The 26,441-nt window shown below is 46.7% G+C and overlaps 1 protein-coding gene across 5 annotated transcripts in view; it reads right to left on the bottom strand.

Annotated features, from left to right (window-relative positions):
- The window catches only part of PSMF1 (proteasome inhibitor subunit 1), a 49,235-nt gene extending 23,539 nt beyond the window's left edge, over positions 1–25,696 (bottom strand). For 2 of the 5 annotated variants that reach the window (XM_049651019.1, XM_049651020.1), the window contains exons 1-5: positions 25,524–25,696; positions 20,987–21,130; positions 14,497–14,649; positions 13,027–13,109; positions 1,641–1,826 (exon numbers count right to left, since the gene is read on the bottom strand). In XM_049651019.1, coding sequence (XP_049506976.1) covers positions 1,641–1,826; positions 13,027–13,109; positions 14,497–14,649; positions 20,987–21,130; positions 25,524–25,529 — 572 coding nt within the window. In that variant the 5' untranslated portion in view covers positions 25,530–25,696. Of the gene's footprint in view, positions 1–1,640; positions 1,827–13,026; positions 13,110–14,496; positions 14,650–20,986; positions 21,131–21,237; positions 21,335–21,487; positions 21,537–25,523 lie in introns of those variants that run through there. The other 3 variants (XM_049651018.1, XM_049651017.1, XM_049651021.1) reach the window with 3 other exon arrangements.
- Between the last annotated feature and the right edge of the window lie 745 nt (positions 25,697–26,441).

Here is a 26,441-nt window from a genome sequence, read left to right as displayed (position 1 = left end):
TCAGCACAGAGCCCGATGCAGGGCTTGAACTCACGAACTAAGAGATCATGACCTGAACTGAAAGCAAGAGTCGGATGCTTAACCACATGCCCCGAGAATCTCTTTTTTTTTTTTTTTAATTTATTTGGAGAGAGAGGGAAAGAGAGAGAGAGAGAGAGAGAGAGAGAGAGAGAGAGAACGAGCAGGGGAGTGGCAGAGAGGAGAAACAGAATCCCAAGCAGGCTCCACGATGTCAGAGCAGAGCTCAACATGGAGCTCAAACCCACAAACCGTGAGATCATGACCTGAGCCAAGAGTAAGAGTCAGATGCTTAACCAACTGAGCTGCCCAGGTGCCATTTTTACCTATGAATTTCAGTTCAAGAGAAGTATAGGAGATTTCACAGAATATTTGTTTGAAATGGGCAGTGAGTCTGAGAGAGCTGAGAATTACTACCTACTTAAGTTGTAAAAATTCCTGCTCTCTCTGCCCTTGATTGTTGTCCAGGGCTTGTTCTGAAATCTTGTCACTGTTTTCTGGGAGCATCACAGACAGAGCACTGCACTGGGATGATATCTGAGCCATAGCCCTGGCCCTGCCTCTTTATTAGTGGCTGGTGACCTTAGGCAGGCCATCTTATCTCTGTTCCTATCTATAAAATAAGGAGGTTAGATCAGACAAGCTGCCAAACCCTTCAACTACTTTTTATTATTCACCCTTCCCCAGGATTTCCGAAGAGTGCCTAAGGGATGTGCCAATTGTTACTTACCCTAACGATTCACTTTCCCAGTTTTTAATTAATGAAAGACATAGAACTGCAAAATAGGATAAAATATCAATGGCAGTTAACACTTACTGAGTGCTTACTATGGGCTCCACAGTGAACTCCCCAACCCCCCATTACTACTACACTGTGGACTCTAAATTGGCAAGTGCTGTCTCAGCCAAGAGACTAAGGTCTCCCCTGGTTCCTGTCTCCTTCCTCAGAGCACAAGTCTCCTTTTTTTTTTTTTTTTTTAAGTTTATTTATTTTTGAGAGAGAGAGAGAGAGAGAGAGGTATCTTGAGGCAGACTGTGAGCAGGGGAGGGGCAGAGAGAGAGGGAGACACAGAATCCAAAGCAGGCTCCAGGCTTCGAGCTGTCAGCACAGAGTCTGACAAGGGGCCCAAACCCATGAACCGTGAGATCATGACCTGAGCTGAAGTTGGACACTTAACCGAGTCACCCAGGTGCCCAACAAGTCTGTCCTAAATGCTGCCACCCTAACCTGCTGAGATCTTGGATGTGACATGCTCATACCCCATGCCATTTTGGAAAACTTCTGAAGTTGTCAAAGAGGTTTAGGCAACTACAATGGATGAAATGAAACAAGCAAGACACTGGGCTTACATCCCCTCTGGGCAAGTACTTCTGCATCCCTACATTCCCTGAAACGCCTGGCCCAGGTCACTGCAGCCTGGAGAACCTGAGGAGTTAGGGTGACTAGGAGCAGTACAAGAAGTCACCGCTCCATTGACGTCTCCACTTTCTTTCTCCATCCACCAAGACTCTGACAATTTGTTGAAGATGCATGGAGGGCAGAGAGGGAGTCAGGTGGCAGGAGGGTTAATGGCCAGAGCCCTGCAGAAGCACGCGCTGCCCGATGGGGGCTCTGTACTTACCAGGGAGGCTGCCGGCTCGTGTGTGGGTGCTGTGGCTGAATCCGAAGGGGGTCCACCTCTCTGGCAGTGGCAGGGGGAAACTCCCGGTGGGGACTGCTCACACTAGCCTTGTCCCAGTGCTCATGGATAGGTGTGATGATCCCAGACACAATGCGAGACCGAAGTTCCTCGCTGTTCTTGTAGGTCCTGCAGGAAGGAGACGAGCTATCAGCTGCTTGCACCTGGCCGGCAACCCCACACACACTATTCTGGCAGCGGCGACGTCGGCGGCAATGGCGGCCCCGACGGCTCTTAGCTTTGCACTTGGACTGTTTATAAGGGGGGGAATGGGCCGCCCGGCAGACCTGTGTGAGGGGGGCAACAGCCCGGTGTTGTTTCCGAGGTTTGGGCCTAAGCTTCTCAGGCATCTGAGTTGCCCCTCCTCGTTTACCACCCCATTAGAAAGGTGAGGGTGTAAGGGCGCAGGGCCTGGACTGGCTACTCCTCTTTACCTGCCCAACCCCACCCTCAGCCTCATTGTGTGTTCATCATGTGTCATGGGAAGGGTCACGGACGACCAAGCCTCCTCGGGGAGTATGAACCAGGCTCCTGGTCCAGGTAGGGAGGGCTCTGAGGGCTCAAGGTCCAGTCCTGTCATTAACTCAGGGGTTCTTGGAAGACTGCTCTGGGTCTCTTTTCTCTGCCTGTGATAGACAAGAATTGTAAGTTGTAGCTGAGGTGCTGAGGCAGACAGAGGTAGTGACAAGTGGGCAGTGCTCCAGAGTTTCTAAAAATTCGATGTTTTAAAATGAGCCATATCCTGGATCAAAAAACAAATCTTACAAACTTTAAAAAACTAAAGTCATAAAGAGTATGTTCTTTGACCATACAGATTCACACTAAACATCAAAACGCAAAGAAACCTGTAATACATGGAAATTAAGCAATATGATTCTAGATAATCCACAGATCAAAGAGGAAGACATGAAAAAAAAACTATAAAGCACTTAATAAAAATAAAAATACAACCTATTAGGGGCAGTTGGGTGGCTCAATTGGTTAAGTGTCCTACTCTTGATTTTGCTCTGGTCATGAACTCAGGGTTCGTGAGATCGAGCCCCTCATGTTGGGCTCCACACTGACAGCATAGAGGCTGCTAGGGATTTTCTCTCTTCCCCTCTCTCTCTGACCCTCTTCTGCTCACGTGTGTTCTTGCTCTCTCTCAAAATAAAAAAATAAACTTAAAAAAAAAAAAAAGGGGGCGCCTGGGTGGCTCAGTCGGTTAAGCATCCAACTTCGGCTCAGGTCACGAGCTCGCGGTTTGTGAATTTGAGCCCCAGCTTGGAGCCTGGAGCCTGCTTCAGATTCTGTGTCTCCCTCTCTCTCTGCCCCTCCCCTGCTCACGATCTGTATGTATGTGTGTGTGTGTGTGTGTGTGTGTGTGTCTCTCTCTCTCTCTCTCTCAAAAAGTAAATAAACATTAACAAAAAATTAAAAAAAAAAACTTCTTAGCACTAAAAACTTAACACTGGAAAAGAGGAAAGAAATCGATAATCAGAATTCTGACCTCAAGAACACAGAAAAAGGGCAAATTAAGCCTGAAGCAAGCCAAAGTAAGGAAGTAATAAAGAATAAAAATCAATGAAAGAGAAAACAGGAAAATGATAGAGAAAAATCAATAAAAAAACTAGTTCATCCAAAGAATGAATAAAATTGACAAACTTCTAGCAAAATTGGCAAACACAAAAAGAAAGAAGACACAAATCACCAATATCGAGAGCGACATGGGCTATTAAAACACATCTGTTGCCACTGAAAGGGTCATAAGAGAACTAAAAACAACTTACTTCGACAACTCAGAGCAGACCAAGTCTTCAAAAACCACAATCCAACCACTCCACCAAAATAAAATAATCTAAATAGTTCTATTCTAGTAACAAAATTCATACTTAAGCACCCAAAACAAATCTCCAGACCCAGATGATTTCAGTAGAGAACGCCACCAAACGTTTAAAGAAGAATTAACACCAATTTACAGTTATTTCCAGAAAACATAAGATGAAGAAATATTTCCCAACTCATTTTATGAGGCCAGTGTTGCCTCATGTCAAAACCAAAGACAGTACAAAAAACAAAAACTACAGACCTGTGTTTCCCATGAACTGGGATGCACAAATGCTCAAGAAAACACTAACAAGTTGAATTACAAATATATAAAAAGAATCATATGCCAAGGATTTACTGTTGGTATGCAAGGATGGTTCAGTATTCACGAATCCCTACCATATCAGTAAGCTAAGACAAATCGCACGATCCTATCAATTGAAGCAGAAAATGCATCGGACAAAATCCAACATGTAAATCCACTCATGATAAAAACTTTCAACAAACTAGGAAAAGAGAGGAACTTCTTGAGCTTCATAAAAAATACCTACGGGGCGCCTGGGTGGCTCAGTCGGTTAAACATCCGACTTTGGCTCAGGTCTTCATGTCATGGTTCGTGAGTTTAAGCCCCACGCTGGGCACTGTGCTGACAGCTCCGAGCCGGGAGCCTGCATTGGTTTCTGTGTCTCCCTCTCTCTCTCTGCCCCCCCACCCTCACATTTTGTCTCTCTCTCTGCATCTTCCCTGCTCACGCTCTCTCTCTCAAAAATAAATAAACATTAAAAAAAATTTTTTTAAATACCTACGAAAACCTACAGTTAACAACATACTAGACTTGAGTTGATTGGAGGGTATTTCTGAAGCTAAGTGGGAGGGAGAGACTTAGGGAAGGAGGGAAGAAAAGCTACACTATGGCTTTCTATCCCCTTTTGGCTTACTGGAATGGGAATAGAGGTAAAAAAAAAAAAAAAAGTCTTACAAATTAAGTTTCTCTTTTACTGGGAAGCCACTGAATAGGCAGATATGGATTCAATTCCTATATGGATATACACCTATAGGTATATATCCCTAGGCAGTATGTTCTCTGGACCTTAAATACTGAGTTTTGGAAGAAGGCTGGTCATATGAGTGGAGTAATAATGACGTAACAACTAATATTTACCGATCATTTACTATGTGGCAGGTACTGTTCTAAGTCCTTTATATACATTAACTACATGAGTTTTCAGAAGTATTTATTACAGATCTAGTAAATAAAGGTAGAATTAAAAATAATAATAATAATAATAATAATAATAATAAAGACTGAACACTTTGCCTCCGAGACTGGGAATATGGCAAGGATGTTCTCCCTCACCACTCTTAAATAACATATTGCAATAAGGCAATAAATAAATAAGAAAAAGGAAAGAAAAAGCACAGAATAAAGCAAAGAATAAAACTGCCCCTATTTGCACATGACATGATAGTCTATCTTGACGTTACCAAGAAATCCTCAAAAAAACTCCAAGAACACTGAGTTCACCAAGGTGACTGCATATAAATGATCTACAAAAATAAACTGCATTTCTATACACCAATAATAAATATTTGAAAATCAAACTAAGAGCAGAACGCCATTTACAATCACTCCTCTCCTGCAGAGAAGAAATAGCAAAAGCATGTTTAATAAGATTTGCTGAAAATTACAAAATGATGATGAAAGAAATCAAGTAGGACCTAATAAATGGAGATACACCATGTTCATGGTAAAAATGTCGATTTTCCTCATTATAGGTTTAATGCCACCCCTATCAAAATCCCAGCAAGGTTTCTATAGACATAAACAAGCTTATTCTAAAGTCTGTACAGAAAGGCACAGACCCCAGAATAGCTAAGACTATCTTGACAAGAAAAAGTCGGTGACAGAAATCATTTCTACTCAATGTTAAGGTCTACTATGTAGCTACATTAATCCAAACTGTTTGATACTGGCAGAGGGACACACACAAAGATCAATGGGAAAAAATAGAAAACCCCCAAATAGACCCACATAAACAGAGACGATCGCTTCTCGAAAAAGCTGTAAAAGCAAATCCAGTGAAGGAAGAACAAATGGTGCTGGAGTAACTGGACACCCACAGGCAAGACAATGAGCCCCTGTCTGAACTTCATACCTGATACAGAAATTAACTTAAAACCGACCGCAGACTTAATTCTAAAACATGAAACTATAAAATGTTTAGAAAAAAACATAGGAGGGATGCCTGGGTGGCTCAGTCGGTTGAGCGTCCGACTTCGGCTCAGGTCATGATCTCATGGTTCGGGAGTTCAAGGCCCGCGTCGGGCTCTGTGCTGACAGCTCAGAGCCTGGAGCCTGCTTCGGATTCTGTGTCTCCCTCTCTCTCTCTGCTTCTCCCTGACTCACGATCTGCCTCCCTCTGTCTCTCAAAAAATAAATAAATAAATAAAACATGAAAAAAAAATTAAAAAACAAATAAAAGATGTTGCTAGTTATAAAATCATTAAAAAAAAAAAACCATAGAAAATCTTGGGGAGCTAGAGGTAGTTTGCAAAGTGTTCTTGACACCAAAAGCATAACCCATAAAATTGATAAAACAAATATTAGCAAAATTAAAAAGGTCCGCTTTGTGAAAGGCCCTATTAAGAGAATGAAGAAACAAACTACAGGCTGGTAGAAAACATTTATAAGCTACCATCTCAGAAAGGACTTGCATCTAAAAAATATAAAAACTCTCAAATGAGCAACAGTTAAAAAAAAATCAAAACAAAAAAACCCACCCAACCAATCCAAACAAAATGGGCAAAAGACACGAACAGACATTTTGCCAAAGAACACACGGACGGCAGATACACACGGAAAGACGCTCATTGTTAACCATTAGGTTAATATAAAGTAAAACCATGATGAGATATCACTACGTGTCAGAATAACTAAAATGAAAGCGTGACCACACCAGACGCTGGTGAAGGTGCGGGGAAACCATGTTACTCACACACCGGCAGTGGACACATAAAATGGTACAGACACCGTAGAAAATCATTTGGCAGTTTCTTAAAAAACTAAACATGCGGGGCGCCTGGGTGGCTCAGTCGGTTGAGCGTCTGACTTTGGCTCAGGTCACGATCTCGCGGTCCGTGAGTTCGAGCCCCGCGTTGGGCTCTGGGCTGACGGCTCGGAGCCTGGATCCTGCTTCCGATTCTGTGTCTCCCTCTCTCTCTGCCCCTCCCCCGTTCATGCTCTGTCTCTCTCTGTCTCAAAAATAAATAAACGTAAAAAAAAAAAAAAAATTTAAAAAAAACTAAACAAGCAACTACTATCGTGCTCTTGAGCATTTATCACAGAGAAGGGAGAATCACATCCACACAGAAGCCTGCACGGGAACATCCTGAGTACCTTCATTTGTAACGGTGCAACAATGGAAACAATGAGATATCCTTCAAGGAGTGAATAGTTACACAAACTGTTGCACGCCCATGCGGCGAAGTGCCACTCAGCTTTACACAGGAACACACTATCAATGCATGCAACAACTCAGAGGGATGACAAGAGCACTACGCTGAGAACAGCCAATCCCATAAGCTTGCATACTGTATGATTCCATGTATAGGACATTTTTGAAAATGAGAAAATTTTAGAAACGGAGAATAAATGGCGGTTGCCAGGGAGTTAGGGATGGGGAGGGAGTGGGGTGGCCACATAAGGGCATCAAAAGGGATCATTACGGTGATAGAAAGGCTTTGTATCATTATATCAATGTCAACATCCTGGCTGTAGTATCCAGTAAGGTTTTGTACAATGTTATCACTGAGGTAAAACGTATAAAGGATACGAAAAAATGTCTGTATTATTTCTTACAAGAAGACTATAATTATCTCAAAATAAAAGGTTTAATATTTATAACCATAAGAAGAACAGAGAATATTAAACTAGACCAGCAATTTCGAGTTTTCTCTTGCACAGAAGGGGGCCCAAGGAGAACAAGAGAGAAAGCCAAGTGGATGGGACCCAGGGATCTTCATTTCCTGCCCCTACCCTTTCCATCGGAGCAATTTTACTTTAACTAGTTTAATATGTCAATCCTAAAGAACACTGTGCTTGAAAAAGAGTTCCGTGGTTCAAAAGTCTAACACCTACAAGGCCTTGGGAGATCTATGGGCCTGTGGTCTCTACATCCCTATAAAGATCAGGGTTTTGCTCAGAACCTAGAATTATGGGGACCTTGCTGCTTCCCTGAGCAAGCTGGGTGGGAGGGATAAATCTAAGTCCCCTTTCCTTTCAATCAGATGAGGTTGTGTGTGATACGGCCGGCTGGAAGGCCTACGATCTCCCTCTGGAGGGTGTGTGTTTACCTGTAGAGCTCAGGTCTGATTTAAAAACTGCCAAGTACTGAAGAAGTTCTGCACAATTTCTAAGCCTCAGTAGCACTGCCATTTTGGTAGAAGCAAAAGACAGCCTGTGGCCTGTCATCCTGAAGGACTGGAAAGAGAAGAGGCTTGGCAGTAAGGAACAGGTTCGGACCCCTTAGCAAATCCGAGATTGCTCACCAAGGGGCACAAGTCCCCACCCAGAGTGGACAAGACATGCCATGAAGACCGAAAGAGGAGGGCCCGGTGGGGGAAGGTGGCTAGAAGCAGGCACTTCAGTGTCGCCGGCAATAAGACAGAGCAGAGAGGGAGAGAGCCTTATGATTAAGAGGCAGATCCACACGCCAGCTCACAGAGCCTCAGTTTCCATGGAGATGATTCCCGGTGATCAGATTTTTCCCCTTTGCATGTCTAAGAGCTGCTGCACCCAGCACCGAACACTCTGTGCCGACATCTTGTTTTGTTCTCATAATGCCACGAGGTAGTACTGTTGGTCCCTCATTTCACAGTAAACAAAAACCAAAATACTCCCCCAACACAAAGCCCCAACAACAAAAATGTATTCACAAAAAAGAAATGGAGACACGGTCACTTTTTCTCTCAGCACCGCTCAGGGCTAAAAGCTGCAATGAGCATGAGCAGCCTCGTACGGTACCTGGGTTCTTCCACCTTCTCCCACAATAGAATTCCAGAACGAAGAATCAAGAGAAAGACTCCCAGTCCTTCCCTTACCCACTTTAGGAGCATGGGAGTCACGGAGCGGGCAGCGCCCACAACAGCAGCTCTGGGCTGGCCTCTCCTCTCTCTTCCATGCCACAGTCCACTATACGTGAAACAGACCCGGGCCCTGCCCTCAAGGGGATCACAGCCGGTGGGGGAGAGCGACCGACCCTGATCATAGAACACCCACTTAGTAAATGCTGAAAAGGGTGTTTCGAAAGCTCAAACATGGTGGGGAGCAGGAGAGGTTTCTCTGAAGAACTCTTCAATGGGAACTGAAGGGAGAACAGGAGTTGGCTGCATGGGGAGCTGGGGAGAGTATTCTAGGCACAGGGAAGAGCTCTGCAGAAGGGAGAGGAAGCAGGGCACGGAGGCCGAGACACAGGAACTAGGGGCGAAGTGGTCCAGGACAGGGTTACGCTTTAGGCCTCCTCAAGGCGTTTGTTCTTTATTCTAAGAGCAACTGACATTCGCTGAAGGGTTTCAGGTATCTTTCAGATTAACAAGAATTTTTAACTGCGAGAAAATACATACAAAATTTACCCTCGTAACCATCTTTAAGCATACAGTTCAGTGATGTATTCACGTTACTGTGCCATCGCCTCCACTGTCCGTCTTCAGAAATCTTGCAAAACTGAAACTCTGTCCCCATTAAACAGTAACTCCCCATTCTCCACGTTCCTAGCCCCTGGCAGCCACGATTTGATTTTCTGTCTCTATGAATTTGACTACTATAGGCACCTCATCTAAGCGGAATCATACTAAGTGTCTGTCTGCTTGTGGGTGGCTTATTTTGCTCCGCGTAAGGCCCTCGAGGTTATTCCACGTTGCAGCATGTGTCAGCTTCTCCTTCCTTCTTAAAGCTGAACAAATGTAGTCACCGACCACATTGTATGTATACACTACATTTTGTTTACCCCCGCATCTGTTCTAGGTATTCACGGATACCTACATGGCTTCCAATAAATGCTTCTATGAACATGTGTGTGCAAATATCTATTCTGGACCCTGCTTTCAATGTTACTGGTTATACCCAGAAGTTGAATTGCTGGACCCCATGGTAACTTAATTTTGTGAGGAACCACAACACTGTTTTCCATAGTGGCTGCACCATTTTATGTTTCCACCAATGGTGCACAAGCATTCCAACTGCTCCACATCCTGGCCAACACTTGTGTTTTGTTTTTTTTTTTTGACAGTAGCCATCCTAACATGAGCGAAATGGTACCACTGAAGGATTTCAAGCAAGCGTTTTAGCCACAATCTTATTATCTGTTTTAAAAGGCTGGTCCGACTACTGGGTGGGAAATCGACTGAAAGGTGGTAAGCAGGAACAGAAGTAGGCATCTCCTCACGTAAAGGCCACATGGAAGGGGGCAGAGACAATGATGGAGGCAGGTGATTTGGAAGTCTGAGAGGAGTGGAGGGGGTTAGATATAATAAAATACAACACAGGAATGCCTGGGTGGCTTGGTTAAGCGTCCGACTTCGGCTCAGGTCATGACCTCACAGTTCGTGACAGCTCGTGTCGGGCTCTATGCTGACAGCTCAGGGCCTGGAGCCCTGCTTCTGATTCTGTGTCTCCCTCTGTCTCTCTGCCCCTCCCCCGGTCAATGTGTGTGTGTGTGTGTGTGTGTGTGTGTGTGTGTGTGTCTCAAAAATAAACAAACACTAAAAAAAACCCACAACAGGGTTTCTAGGCAGTTCTGGTGACTGAATTTACGGTGATGCCAGGCTTCCTCTAATCAAGGAGGCTGATGAGGATGGCAACAAAGTCCCTAAAATGGAATAAAGTGGAAATAATTGGGCCTGACTATGTAACAGACAATGTCATTACACCTATGGAGAAAGCAGCATTAATCTAAGTACATTTTGAACACAATACTCTGACTATAACATCCTCAGTGGGACACAGTTGAAGGACAAAAGAATTGGAAAGAAATTATACTTGGAACTTTACTGGGTTGATTTGTTCTTCGTTGGCACTGACGTCGCAGTTCAGAAACTGTGTGTACTTCAGGATCAAACAAATGAGTAAATATGCTGATGCTGTTGGAAATCAGGGTCCACGCCACAGAAGGATACAAATACGGAATAAGAGAGTTAAGAATCCCTTGGTGTTAGATTAAAAATGAAAGCATCAGTTTAAAATTTAAGAAAAGACTTTAAGGAAAAAGCTTTCAAGCTCTATTCATCTACAGGGCATGGAAGCAATAGTATCCTTGTATTAATGAGCACATTCAGGGCCCAGATTTTGGTTGTTAAATATGATTCCCCACTAACAGACATCATGGCTCCCTAGAAAACCGGCTGATTACAAGGCAGGGGCAAGGAAATTACAAGGGAAGGCGGGAATATTTTATTGTGCCAGAAAGTGTGAAATGCTCTAAGAATGATGGGGACATGTCAAAAGGACAAAGAGGCAGCTTGAAAGGGTTCCCACTGGCCAACTCTGGAACAACTGAAGCATCCAAAGCATGATAGAAATGGACCATAACTTAGAATAAAAAAGAATCCATTGTCTACACTGGTATTTAAAAGAAATAAAAATAAAGGGGACAGGGAGAATAGAAAACTCTTTTTTATAAAAAATGCTGATAAATGTAGTTAGAATGATTAGAGTAGAAAATTACTGCCTTACAAACATCACTGTAGTAACTGACTCAGGCGAGAATCATCCACAGATGCCAAAACTACCGGGTAAAAGACCGTTAGGAGGCAGAACAGTATGGTCTGCTAGCATAATCCCGCAGATTGCTTATGAAACACAAAGGAAAACAGATGCCTTCACTATAGAAAGAGCTGGCAGACACTGTCCTAACCAAGTCATCAAAATGAACCAAGTCAACAAGACAGATGTCTATGCCTGATGCAAACACCCTGAGAGCACAGCCTCACCTATGTGGTGCTCTTGGCAAAAATGTTCAACCGGAATCAAATGAGGAGGAAATAACCTAATAAACCTGATCACGAGGAAACAATCTGAACCTCCTACACAACAACTGACCTCAAGTCTTTTTCAAAAATACCAAAACCATGGAAAATAAACATCTAGGAAACTGTTCTGGATTAAAAGTAATTAAAGAGCCAGGAAAATAAATGCAATATGTGATGTTTGGTTGGGTAAGAAAAAACCCCAAAGAGCCAAAAGACTAGTTAAAAAGGATACCGCCAGGATGACCGCAGAAATATCAACAGACTGTGTATTAAAGGACTATCTACGTTTCATTTCCTGAGCGTGATAACTATGTTAAGGTTATATAGGAGGTGCCCTTGATGAATACGGAGATACTGCTTGAGCTTAGGGGTGAAGGTTCACAAAGCGTGGAAATAATTCTCAGGTGGTTCAAGGACAGAACAGCACACAGCAAAACTAAGCAAATGTGGCAACACGTTAAAAACTGGTCAACAGAGATGACAGGTACGCGAGCGTTCACTGTAATATTTTTACAAACCATCCTTTCTGTGGGGTAGCAAATTTCAAAATAAAACGTTAGGAGAATGAGAAAATAAGCCAGACCGGGAGAAGATATTTGCAAAACTCACATATGATAAAAGACTGTACCCCAAATATACAAAGCACTCCTACAACTCAACAGTAAGAGAACAGACCAATGAAAAAATGGGCCAAAGACCCAAATGAACACCTCACCAAAGAAGATGTGCAGATGGCAAGAAAGCATATGGAAAGATGCTCGGCATCATGTGTCACTTGGGAACTGTAAATTACAACAAGGTACCACCATACACTTATCAGAATGGCCAAATCTGCAAAACCGACACCACCAAACGCTTACAAGGCTGTGGAGCAACAGGGATTCTCATACGTTGCTGGTGGGAATGCGAAATGGTACTGCCACCATGGAAGACAGCACAGCAGTTTCTTAGAGAAGCAAACATACTCCAACATTCCCCGTAGTGAACCTGCAGGTCAACTATGGAGTCCGGGTGAGGATGTGTATTGATGGAGGTTCTTCCACTATAACAAATGGAGCACTTTGGTGCAGGACGCTGACGGTGAAGGAGGCCGTGTGGGGGTGGTTGGAGGGGGAGGTGTTCATGGCAACTCTTTGCGCTCGTTCACTGTGAGCCTAAAACTGCACTAAAAAATAAAGTCCATTCAAAAGAAAACAAAGTTGGAAGCGGAGATCCAATCAGGTACACCTTTTCTCCAGGAGCCTCTTCTGACTGACCCACTCCCCTGAGGCCACTGTAGCACTTGTGGACGCTTGATTACATCACTTTACTTCACGTGGCACTTCCCATGTGAATCTTCTCTTAAAATAAATTAAAAACAGAAAAGAGAACTGAGAAGTGACTGTGCCCAGGAGACAAAGACCATTCTATTAACCTTTCTTGACTCTCTCGACTTCTCTGCCCTATTCCATTGTTTCTCTCCTCTTTTTCCCAGGGAAAAGCCATCACTTAGAAGTACCTGTGGAAGTCACCCAGGTGTTCTGAATCGACATAATCATCCAAGTTCAGTGTCAAATCTGATACCTGCTGTGAGCCACATTCCTAGAAAAATGAAAACAGAAAACGAAAGATTGGGAAGATTTCTGGGCTAATGGGTGGGTGGAGAACAACAATTAAATACTCAGTTTAAGGAAATATACATGAGCAAAGAAACATACCAGGAATGTCTGTAATACGCGAAATACCTCCAATGCAGAGGGGGCTTCTCTGATTTAGGAATATTGCCTTTCTAGGCAGAGCCCAATAAACCTACTTCCCAGGCTCTTTTGTAGCTTGGGCACAGGCATGTAATTGAGGTACCAAATGGATGCACGTCTCTGACTTGGAGGCAGCAACGTGGAAAAGCCAGGGGCAGACATCTTGCTAAAGAGGGGAGGCACAGAGACACCAGTGGCTCACGAGAAGGTGCCGAGGGCCTGTAGCATCAGCCGGCACCTAATGCCTGGGGCGGCAGCAGCAGCAGTGGTTTCTACGGCCTGGTTTTGAGGGACTGTCTTGAAAGCCCAGCCTTGAACCTGTTTCTCTAGCCTTTCCAATAATTCAGTGAGCTATTTCACCTCTTGTAATAAACCCAATCTGTTTAAACTAACCTAAGGCAATTTTGTTATTTTTTACTAAGAACTCTGTCTGATACAAGATCTAAATGTTCATCAAAACAGAAAGGGATAAATACGTTATGGTTATTAGACACTACCTCGTAGTTAAAACAAATAAAGTATATCTTTACATGGGAACGTACGTAGACTGCATGGTACTTTTCTATGAGCACGCAGAGACAACCAGGACATACTTAAGAGTTCGCTGCCCCTGTGGTGCACAGTCCAGTGGCAGAATTCAAACACTAAATACCTAATTACAAACTGTGGTAGGTACCAGGCAAGGAAATAAAATGATGAAGTAGAGAGGCATAATTTAGATTTTTCTGGCAGGTGAGAGTAGGTAGTCAGGACTGCACTTTTTGAGGAAGTGAAAAACGGGAGGGAGTTAGCAGGGGCTAAAGGCAGAGAGGAGGGTGCGGGTGAGGTGGCCCACAGTGGAGGGGAAGTTTTTTCCATCCCTGGAAATAAGAAACGTAAGGGCTCCAGGATAGCAGAGAGCTAGGCTTATCCAAAGAAAAGTAGTCCTCTGGGCCTACAATAAGCATTTTTCCTCCTCTGTTGTCAGTGAAAGGATTTATCCTAATTTACATAATCATTCCCCAGTGATGGAAAAGTCCCTCCCTTGATAAAACCGGAAGGTGAATATCTTTGAACAGAAAGCTTTTTTATATTGAGGATTCTTGCCTCGCCTCAGTTCCAAAAGTAGGATCCCTTGGATAAAGGCCTCACAAACATTTAAGGCCTTTGATCTGTACTGCTAAATGAGCTACACAAAGGTGATCACAACGTGTGCTCCCACCAGCAGATACCAACATGTCCCCGAGACTCACCAGCACATTGATGATCACGCTGTTCTCCACGGTGACAGCCTTCACAAGAAGCTTTCTGGACCCATCCTTAGACTCATACCGGAGGACATACAGGTCTTTATTGCTGTTCCATTCGGCTGGGAGCAGTTCTGATTTCTTATCATTGGGACCCGGCTGAGAAGACACCAGGGTTGAGAGGAGGAAGATGACGACCTCAGAGCACAGAGCAAGGAAGGACTTCACAGATAATCTAATCCCACTCCCTCATTTCACAGATTAAGGACATGGAGGTCAACAGAAACAAAAGGCCCAAGTCAGAGGTCTGGGATCTATCTCTGGACTCCTGCTCTAGAGCTTTCTGCCTTGTAGCTGCCTGCCTTTGTGACACAGTACTGGAACCTGTCCAGAATCCGTAGCCTCGGGTTTACTAATAATGTCCTCTCCACCTCCCTCCCCAAGAATCAGGCCAATCTCCTGAAGGGATACTACGAAATTCTAAGGCAGCAGTTTTCAAAGCTCAGAACCTGGACCATCTGTAACAGGAGCACCAAAACGTTACCTAAAAATAAAGATTCTAGTGCACTCTCGTCCAGGCTACTGTGGTGGTCGTTTGATACTGTTGAGATTCATCTGTGTCAGAGTGTTTAACCACATACGATCCATTATACAGCACCCCGCTGCCGTGAAGTTCACAGCTACATACAGTGTGGTGCTGCATGAACATGCCGCAAGGTACGCATTCGGTGGGGATGCATATTTGGACTGTGTACAGGTTGGCTGTTATAAATGAGGCTGCTATGAACATCTGTGTACACACGTCCTGGCACGCACGTAGTGAACTTCCATAGAGTGCGTACGAGGAAAGAACTTTTAATTCATGACATAAAGTCAAACTGTTTTCCAAAGAGGTACTGATTTACACTTCCACCAACAACATAGGAGTTCTTGTATTCCACATGGTCAGCAACCCCGTCACTGTCCAATTTAAAAATTTTTGCCAAGCTGGTGTGTGTAAAAATGCATCACTGTGAGTTATGATGTCTTCTTTTTCTATTTAAATAACTCTAGGACTTTCCTTTTACACATTAAAGTTTGAGAAGCAGTTTCTACACTATTTTTTTAAAGATCAAGTTTTTCTTTTTTTTCAAGTTTATTTATTTTTGAGACAAAGACAGCACAAGCAGGGGAGGGGCAGACAGAGAGAGGGAGACAGAGAACCCCCAGTAGGCCCTGCGCTGTCAGCACAGAGCCCAACATGGGGCTCGAGCTTATGAGTTGTGAGATCTTGACCTGAGCTGAAATCATGAGTTGGATGCCTAACCTACTGAACCACCCAGGTGTCCCCAAGCTTTCTTTTTTCTTAAGTTTATTTCGAGAGAAAGAGAGTGCTCACTCATATGCACATGGTGAGCAGTGGGAAGGGGCTGAGAGACAGAGAATCCCAAGCAGGCTCCATACCGTCAGTGCAGAGCCTGACCCGGGGCTCAATCTCAGAAACTGTGAAATCAGGACCTGAGCCAAAATCAAAAGCCAGACACTTAACCAAACTGAGCCACTCAGGCACCCCTAAACTATTTCTACAGTAATAGAGTGATTTACAGGTGGGGAAAGATTTCTTGAGATCCATAAATGAGAAAAAGTACTGTCTTTGAGACTGTTCCAAATTTAAAGCTTCTGCTCAACAACAGACACTGCAACACTAACAGGCAGCCACTCTGCCATGGCTACAAATGAAAAAGGATTAGTAACTAGCACGTTAAGGGAATGCCTGGAAAATGAACAATAAAAATTAGGAACCCACTTGAAAACTTGACAAAAGATATGAACAAGCAAAAGATAACGGCAGATAACAGTACATAAAGGGCTGTTAAAAACTTGACTAGCATCCAGAGAAGGACAGGTGGAAATAATGAGATTCCAGGTTACAACCATCAGACGGGTATTATCCATTTTTCTTTTTTTTTTTTTTTTGCCAGGTGTTCATGTGGGTGTGGGGAGAATGTGAACCTTCAGACACCACTGGTGGCCCTTTACATTCCTACAACCCCTCTGGAAAGCAATCTGGCAGTATTTGGTGCGATTAGGTAAGCTGACACCCTATGACCCCAAACCTCTCTTCCTGGAAGAAACCCTGTGCACAAAAGCACAGGGGTCATGACAAGGGATCTTCGTCACAACCTTGTCATGAGCACCAAAGTGGAGGTGAAATGAAAAGATATGCTCACAGTGGAATACTATATAGGAGTTATAAGAAACAGACTAGATCAAATTGTAGCATCATACAGATATTGATCAAAAATACAACTTAAACTTTTCTTAAAATTAAGAAAAAATGTGATTTATAGCTAGGTATCACTCATGTAAAAAATTTTTAAAACACACAAAAACACTCTATATACTTTTTTCACGGATACCTACTTATGTGGCTAAACACAAGCAAGTGGACTGACTGGGAAGCTCTGTACTCAGGAGAGTATGTTGGGAGAAGCTGGACCAAAGATGAAAAACAACAGCAAAACACAAAAATGGGCACCGCAGCCCTTACACACACCAAGGACGATGGGAGGTCAAAGGCAGAGAATTGTGGGCCTCTCCTCTTTGGTCACCCTTAGTGCTCAGGAATCCAAAGGGGGAAGTGGTCCCCAATACAATTTAAGATGTTGCAACTGGCATGGTTTAAAAGCTGGCTGGATGACAAGGAAACTCACAGGCCTGAAGCAAAGAAACGAGAGTGACAAAAACCGCAAGTGAAACCAATCAAAACAGTCCACTAAGTGATGAAGAGAAACAATCCCCCACATCCAACCGGGTAGATTTCCTGTTAATAGGTCTAGTGCCGTGGATTTAAGGTTTACTTTGGAAGCCAAGAATTTGACAACATGCCTCGTTTTTGTTCTGTCAGAGGCCTCTGAATTTATGTTTATATCCACCACATACAGCGTTTAACACACCAGAATTCTTCCTCGGAGTATAGATAATTCATGAGGCTCACTCTCCTATGTCTCTCACTGCCGGGTAACTGATGGTACCAGCCCAAGGGCTGCCCTGATAATGGGAAAAACAGGTGGGACCAAGAGGGACTGGCCCTGGTGATAATCAGGCCAAACACGGCATTCAACTGTCTTCTAGGCACTGACATCAGTATCGGGCCCCCCAGAAAGCTGCAGCTGGAAAGTAGCCAAAGTATATGGTTATACAGTTTAACACCCTCAGGTGAAAAATTCAAGGGCTGAGAGGGGCTGGGAAGGGCCCAAGGTCACGGTAAGTCAGGTGCACAGCTGGGTTTGGGCTTCAGTGCTCCTGGTTGCTTGGTCTATGGCTGGAGATTTTTCCCAGCCAGGTCCACCACACTGGCCCCTAAAAAGTAAAGATAGTTGTCCACTTAGGCAAAATCCTAAGCATTCTTCAGTGACCATGAGTTCATCCCAGGGTCTCTGGGCTAAAATCCACCCAAAGAAACCCAAACATCATCTTGGGCATTTTCTCTCTTTTGTCAAAATCTTTAGATTCCTCCAACAGGAAACAAGATTCTCTGACTTCTACCTATGGACATCTCTAACCCCTTGCTACCTGACCCACCTGACACCTCTGTAAAGCTCTTAGGAGGAGCGGCACTCACTTCGAGGAAGTGCTCCAAATTCAAACAGTCAATTTTTATTGAAGCCAATGGCCTCACTGCTCCTCTAACCAAGTTTTACATATGCAATTTCCCTGAACAAGAGGAGATAAAACCAAAGAGAAAAGCAACAACTTTGTATTTAACTGTCAATATGCTATATGATCAGGCACATACTTTTGGGACCTTCCTCTCTCTTATCACCCTTAGAAGGGTGGGGAGCAGGAGGTGGCTGGAGAGGCAACATGAACATCCTCCAGGCATGGCAAACACTGTTGGTCTCAGCTGAGTCTGCTGGTTTCGAGGCTGACAATTAAACCCTCTTTTAAATAAACTGATAGGAAAGATGCCTCCCTACAGGCCTTCTGCTCCAGGGGACGCTGACTCAGCAGCGGTTAGAGAAGGGGAAGTGCAATGTGAGCTTTAGCATTACTTGTGAGAAAGGGCACAGAAGCAGACACACCAGTGTGCAATACAAACACCCATCCCCAGAGGGCACGCACGACTTAGCACTGGGGCGGGGGACACATGGACTGTGGGCAGTGCCTCTCACAACCTTCATCCCCACCCTCCCTGGCCTCCCGTAAGACATCTGGGGCTGGCAGCTTTTTCTGGCCTGTATGAACTCAACACGTGGCACCATGAACACAGTGGAATTAGATGGACCTTTAGGAATCAGTGAAGGACCTCTTCTGTTCTTTAAACCAGTATTAGAATGAGACCGCATTCTTTCTGCACAGTTCACCTGAAAATTCGGCAAGGGGATGATGCTGAAGGAGGCAATGACCTATAGGAACTGGTGTCCCTAAGCTGTCAAAGCAACTCAGAGCTGTGGACGGGTGTGTGAAGGGACGATGCTGGGAGCAGATCTGCTCTGTTGATACGTCGCTGTGAAATGGGGAGAAGGGCCATTTCAGGCCCTCTGTAACAAGTTCCTGTTCTGGGGGGACAGATTCTGACTGTCAGCCCAGAAATAGCTAGCTGGGAGGTAAACCAGGTGAGGTCCATGAGGAGGGGCAGAGAGTAGGGCAGAAGTGTTAGAGCTGAAGGACAGGGCAAGGGGTCAGGGAAACAGAAGGCCCACAGAGGAGCCCCAAGGACAGGACCAGACCAAATAAGTGTTCCTCCCCCTCTGCTCTCCAATCCCACTGCATTCGGCACCATCCTGTACAGCAGCTGCCTGGACTTCCCAGGCCACGCTGAGGTGACATGACTGGGCACGTGGAAGAGCCATTCAAGATCAGAAAGGTGACGTGAGGCAAGTGAGGCAACAGCTTCTCTTGGGGCCGCTATGCACCAGAAGGGGGAGACTGACACTTCGGGGCGCCATCTCTACCCGGTCCCAAGGCCTGAATGCTGAAAGGCAAGGGAAGTGAAGTGCAAGATGGACCGAAAGGCCCAGACCTGAGCTATCTGGGAGGAAAACATGGTTTCTGCTTCCGTGTGTGTGTGTGTGTGTGTGTGTGTGTGAGGCTGCCCCTTCTTTTCCGGCCGTATCTCCAGTCCTAGATGCCACATGAGGGACGAAGTATGTGTGAGCCTGGAAGGGGGCAGGGATGGAGCTGCTAAGTGTGTATCTGGGGTCCCCGTGGGATACTTGAAGTCTAGGAGGATAAGAAAAGCCAGACATCCATGACAGTTCTCGTACTTCTAATCTGACTCCCGGTGGTGGGCGTGAAGTGTGAGATGGGGCAGCGGTCTGGCTCACTCCTCAGGACGGTGGAATGGGGCAGCAGGGAGTGGAAGGGAGTGCCTGCCTCTCGATGCTCAGGATGTGCAAACTGCATTTAAGGAGGGATCCCTGAAGCTCTGTGTCAGGACAGGAAAACCCGAGATACTAAGTGTATACCTGAGACACTCAGGATTAGGGAGTTTGAGAACTGAAGCAGTGAAAAATGAGAAGAAGGTTAAAAATCTCACCCTAAGAGATGCAAAGGGTGAGGTGCCCCGCTCCCCAGAGCTGATGCAGGTTCCGAGGGTGAGAAGAACGGTGACAGGAAGGGGCAGGCTTGGAATCCTACGTGTTTGTGGGGAGTGAGGCTGGGAGGATATTTTCTCTGCCGAAGTAGAAGAGAACTGAAGGGGCAGGAAGGGGGCCAAGCCCAGTTCTCACCAGGAAGCTGATGTGGAGGGTGAAAGCCACAAAGCAGGGGCAGAGAAGATGAACAAAGGCTCCAGCAAAGAATTATGCAGGAGCTTGGGCCCAGCAATCCCGGGGCTCTTTGGGTGTGAGGGCAAGGCCCCCAGCTCGGAGAGGCAGTCAGAGGACCTGCGAGCAGGAGGGGCTGACCCTGTAGGGCAGCTGTTGAGGAGGTAACCTTACCTGGCCCTCACATGCAGGGTGCAGGTGTGTACTTGTGTGGGGGGGCTGTTTCCCAGAACCTGAGCTGGGGATGACAGCGGTGAGCAGACTGCACGGGACCCTTCAGTAAAACGATAAGGGTGTGTATGTTCTCTGGGCCCCCATAAACGTGCTCTGACTCAGATATCTGGTGGAGGTTCGAGTGCAATATTGGGAACAGCACCCCCCCCCACCCCCGCCGCTATGCGGGAAGGAGCTTGGCGGAGTTCAGGCAGGTGAGGAGTGCTCAGGGGAGCTACGCCCCTGTCTCGGCGTCAGGTCCACACGATCCTGGCCTGGGAGACTGCCAGGCTATGCTGAAGCGAGCTTCTGGTCCTTGGGTTCCAAAATCATGTTGTCCCAGCTGTGTTGAGGGACGCTGGGCTGGGATAGCAGAGGACCTCCTCGACCCGCTGTCTATACCGAAGGTTCCAGGAGCCCCAAGGCCCGGACTCCGGCGGGGGGAGGGCCAGGCGCTCTGGACCAGAACTCCGGACCTTGGATCCACCACCATACCACCACCACCCTGACCCCGGGCTGCTTCTCTGGAGTACCTGGTCGCCGACTCCCAAGCCGTAGTAGCCGTGCGTCACCACCTCCCAGTGCAGGAAACAGACGAGAGCGTCCTGCGCGCAAGTGATGGCCGGCGCCGCCGACGCGAACAGTACCTCCAAGCCCGCCATGCGCTCCCCCGGCTTCTGCAGGCGGAGGGAGGAAGGAAGGGAGGGAGTGCCGTGAGCCGACTCGGCCCTGAGAGCGCGGAGGGCTCCGCTCCGCTGCTCCGCCCGCCCAGGCCTAGCCCCACCTGCGGCCAAAATGGAGACGCCCGAGGGCCGAACACGGCCACCGGAAGTAGCTCCAAGCGCCTGACCCGTTGCGCCAGCGCGCCGACTGGAAACCCGAGCGCAGCGCTTAAACGTTCCGCCACGCAGCTCGCAGGCGGGGCGGGGCGGGGCGGGGCGGGGTCCTTTAAAACAGGAATCTCCTTTTTCCAGGGAGTTGGAGAGATCGCCACACACGCGGGATCCTAGGTTAGGTCCTCGAGGAGAGGCTACCTTGTTCTGAGCCACAGACTTCCCATCCTCAGAATAGGGTGGGCATATGCTGGTGGAGGAAGAGTTTATGAAATATGACTAAAATATATTAATAATAATGGTTGGCACTTATGCAATGCTTGCTCCGTGCCCCATTATTCTAAATGCCTTACGTGTATTCATTAATTTAAGCGTCACGACCCAACCCTATACAGTTAGCGTTAACGGTAGCCCCGTTTTACAGAGGGGTGATTTTGACCCGAGATGACTCAGCCAGACAATGAGGGGCAGAGATGGTACCGGAACCCAGCAGTCTGGCTCCCAGGATAAAGTTTATTAAATATTTATTGTGTGCTGGATCCTGTGCCCAAACCTCTACATCACTCTATCGACAACTCTGCGAGGTGTGTTCCATTATCGTCCCCGTTTTGCAGATGACAAAACCAGCCCAGAGAATTGAAGCCGCTTCCTCCAAGAAGATGCAGTTGCGCCTCTATGATTTTTGCCACCTGCTATTTCTTCAACAAGATTCTCGAAATCCGCTTACTGTTTTTGCTCGAGTAAATTCAGTTTTCCCATTCCAGTCAGCACCCTATAGCAAGCCACCATCACCTCTGACTTGGATGTCTGCACCAACCTCTGAACTGCCCGAGTTCATCTCTTGTCTCCCAAAGTCTGTTCTACACTCTGCAGCTGGAGATTCTGTTAGGACACACGCCAAGTCACATTCCTCCTCTGCTTAAAACTCTCCCAGGGCTCCTAACACACTCAGGGAGAGTCATGTCCTCCTTATGGTCTCTGGAAACCTGCATATGGTCTGCGCCCCGCCCCCCACACCCCTTACCTCTCTCTGACATCATCCCCTCCAACCCTCTTCTCATCCCCTGCACCCTTGGCTGCAATAACGTTGACTTCCATCCTCTCACACCCACATCTGATTCAAAAGCAAAGCTAGTCAACTTTACCCTCAAAATGTATTCTGAATCTGACCACTTCCTACCGCCTCCACGGTCTCCACCCCGATCTGATCGTCTAGCATCCCATACTTGGACTACTGCAGTAGCTACCTAACCGAGGTTTCCTCTCCCACACGTTCTGTTCTCCAGGTCTTTGCATGTGCTGCTCTCTCTGCCCGGAATGTTCTTTCCTCAAACATCTGCGTGGTTTGCTCCTTCATTTTAAGTGACTCTTTCTCTCACTTCCCTGGCTTCCCTGACGCTACATCCAAGATAACCTCTTCTATTTTTTTTTTTTACGTTTGTTTATTTATTTTGAGAGAGACAGCAGGAGGGTGCACGTGTGCGTGCGAGTGAGGGAGGGGCAGAGAGAGAGGGAGACAGAGAACCCCAAGCAGGCTGCGCATTGTCCGTGCTGGGCCCCACGCAGGGCTCAATCCCACGAACCATGAGATCATGACCTGAGCCAAAATCTAGAGTCAGACACTTCACAGACTGAACCACCCAGGCACCCCATGTCTTCTGTTCTTTAATCCCTTCCTTACCCTGCTTTCTTTCCTGCAAAGCGTTAATCATAACCTGACCTTATATCAGGTATTTATTTGCTTGCTTGTTAATTTCATGACTCTGCTCCCACTAGACCGTGAAAAGGGAGCAGAGATCATATCTGTCTTGTGCACAGGTATATCTGAGTGCCTTCCTGGCTCAATACACACGAATTGAATGAATGAATGCATGAATGAATGCTACGTGAATGAATTACTGGTGTGGGCTCAACTTAATCGGGCCGGTCTCACCTTTTTGCAGTTCACCCCTCACTTTGTTAGCTGGCCCCATGCCACTCCACATGTTTTTGTTCCCAGGATTTCTCAGGGACACCCAGATTCTCGAACCCCATCGGCAGAGATTCCAGCTAAGTGTCTGAGGTAGATTGCAGGTATGTTGACCGCACCGTGGGTGGTGCTAAAGCTGATGGACTCCTGAGCTATGCTGCCTGCGGCCTAAAACCGTTTACCCCTTCCACTGAGAAGCTCTGCACTTTTCAAGCCTCCCTGCTTTTACTTGCTCTGTCTCTTCTGCTTTAAATGTCTTCCCCGGGGGGCGCCTGGGTGGCTCAGTCGGTTAAGCGTCCGATTTCAGCTCAGGTCACGATCTCGCGGTCCGCGAGTTCGAGCCCCGCGTCGGGCTCTGGGCTGATGGCTCAGAGCCTGGAGCCTGCTTCCGATTCTGTGTCTCCCTCTCTCTCTGCCCCTCCCCCGTTCATGCTGTGTCTCTCTCTGTCTCAAAAATAAATAAACGTTAAAAAAATTTTTTTTAAATAAAAAAAAATAAAAAAAAATGTCTTCCCCGGTTATTGAAAATTCCACCCATGCACCCATTCATTCGTTCACTAAACCTCCATAGGCTGTGTTGCCATGGATGGGGGTGCAGACCGCGGGCTGCACAGAGGTGCCCCAGGGGCAGACCCATTCCTAAGTGTCAACTGTGAGCCAGGCCCCAGATGAACAGGCTGTAGTTCCTGACACTTTGGAGCCCACGGTCTGGTGATTAAAAAAAAAAAAAAAACAAGAAACTCACAAAGGTAACCCAGTGTGAAGACTGCCATGACATAGGGGCACTTGGAGGTCTGTGCAAGCCCAGAGGAGGCAATCTAATTCAGGCTGGGGGTCAGGGAGGGCTTCTTGGAGGAGGAGATACCCAACTGCACTGCATCATAATGGACGATTGGGAGAGAACTGAGGCACAAAAGGCGTCCCAGTAAAAGGGAATAGCATATGCAAAGCGTGGAGGTGTGAAATGCAGGTAGTGCTGTGTGTTTAGGGCATCGATGCTGCCTCCTGCATGAGGCCTTCCCCCATCTCCTCTGCCCACAATCAATTTCTCTGTCCTCAGTGCAGTTGGCATCAGTGGGGTGCCAAGGAGGGGACATGGGACAGCAAGAGCCATCAGTCTCACGGGGGAGGAGAATTTTATCATTGAAGCTTATTATAATGGCCGGTTTATAGTGATAATAAAAAGCAGACGGGGGGCGCCTGGGTGGCTCAGTCGGTTAAGCAGCTGACTTCAGCTCAGGTCACGATCTCGCGGTCCGTGAGTTCGAGCCCCGCATCGGGTTCTGGGCTGATGGCTCAGAGCCTGGAGCCTGCTTCCGATTCTGTGTCTCCCTCTCTCTCTGCCCCTCCCCCATTCATGCTCTGTCTCTCTCTGTCTCAAAAATAAATAAAAAACGTAAAAAAAAAAAAATTAAAAAAAAAATAAAATAAAAAGCAGACGGGCCTTTGGTCAGCTAAATTACTGCTTTTAACTTTTTTACAGACAACAGCCCCCCTCATTGCTTGTACCCGGGCAGACAGCTCCCCTACCCATCCCTTGGGTCGGCCACTGCTTTGCATACAATTAGGTATAACGCGAGTTTTGCAGAACTTTGTTTCCCTGTAATAAATCATCCTCCCTGTGCCAGTCTGGGTTCCCTCAGAAGCCAACCTGAGACAGGGATTTGAATGGCTTATTTGGGAGCTGCTTCCAGGAAATAGCAGCAAAAGGGTGGGGACAAGAGACTGGGAAGTGGCCAGGAGGTGTTAGGTGTTGGAGCCCTTTACCTCTGGGCACCTGAGCTCCGTCCCGTCCAGCCACTCTGGGAGACACACATCCTAGACTTGTCCCAACGGAGGGTGAGAGAATTAAGTTGATTTTTTTTCACTCACTCCCTGCGGTTGAGGGCTGCTTCTGGGGGCATGAAAAGCCTTCAGGTAGAGAACTGCAGAGTTTAGAGGAAGTAGCCTTTGGTGCTTAGAGGTGACTGCTAAGGAGTGAGTTGGATACCACGGCATCTGCTATCCTCCCCACGCAAGGATGAGCCATGACTTTGCTAGTCTGCGGCCCAGCCGGCAGCATGTAACAGATGCTAACATCTGCGTGTTGCAACAATGAGGTACGCTCTGTCTCTTGCACTAGGCTGGGAGCCCTTCGGGCCAGGACTATGTTCCATCCACGCTGAACCCCAGGGTACTCCGTGGATGAGAACAAACGGGAGGATCCTCTGGGTCTGGAGGTTGAGGGTGCCCCGCCCCTGGTCCATCTGGCACTTTCTGTGGACTTACCGCCATCAACAAGAGTCTCAGTGGTCCCTGTGAGGCCTGTGATTGGCTGAGAAGGGAAGCAGGGAGAAGGTGCTTCCCCAGCTGGGCCCCCGCCGCTACCTGGGCCGTGCAGAGCCCATGCCAGAGATGAGGGCCCAGGATGATGGAAAGAACTTCAGAGATGGCTGCAGCCACCAGCTCCTGGTTACCAAGTGACATCAATATGAGGATTCCAAGCTCCCTGGAAACTGTCTCCCTGGAAACTGTGAAGAGGTGAGCTGAAGGGCAGGGCCCAAATGGGCACTGAGGTGGAATTATTCAACACTGGAAGCCTTCTGCTTTTGTGGCCTAGCATCATTCCAACACCCTCACCTCCTCCAAGAAGCCCTCCCAGATTAATAATATTCGGTATTGGAACCCGCTGGATGGGTTGGAATGTAAAGATTAGGGAAAGTTGCCTCCAGCTTTCAGAGAGTCTGGAAGTTGCAGAAGTGCAGGAGAGCACCGCTGCCTCTTGTCCTGAGGCAGTATTCAGAGAAAAATCTGCAAAGGTGGCTGCAAAACTGAATTGAAACTGAATCCGCTGCTACTGGAGAAGCAATAAGGTGCTTCTGCTGCCTCCCATTGGCTGAATCTAACCCAGAATCCTGCTGGCAAGTCATTCTGAAAAATGGCAGGCAGGATGGGGATAGGAGTGAGGCTTTAACAGACAAATTGTCCAGTATTGTCTTATTTAATCTCATTTTAAAAAAATTTTTAACGTTTATTCATTTTTGAGAGACAGAGCATGAGCGGGGAAGGGGCAGAGGGAGAGGGAGACACAGAATCCGAAGCAGGCTCCAGGCTCCAAGCTGTCAGCGCAGAACTTGATGCGGGGCTCGAACTCACGAACTGCGAGATCATGCCCTGAGCCAAAGTTGGACGCCCAACTGACTGAGC

Source organism: Panthera uncia (genome assembly GCF_023721935.1).
Source record: "Panthera uncia isolate 11264 chromosome A3 unlocalized genomic scaffold, Puncia_PCG_1.0 HiC_scaffold_11, whole genome shotgun sequence".
In the NCBI taxonomy this organism is placed as follows: domain Eukaryota; kingdom Metazoa; phylum Chordata; class Mammalia; order Carnivora; family Felidae; genus Panthera; species Panthera uncia.
This window is presented reverse-complemented; position numbering and strand designations above follow the sequence as displayed.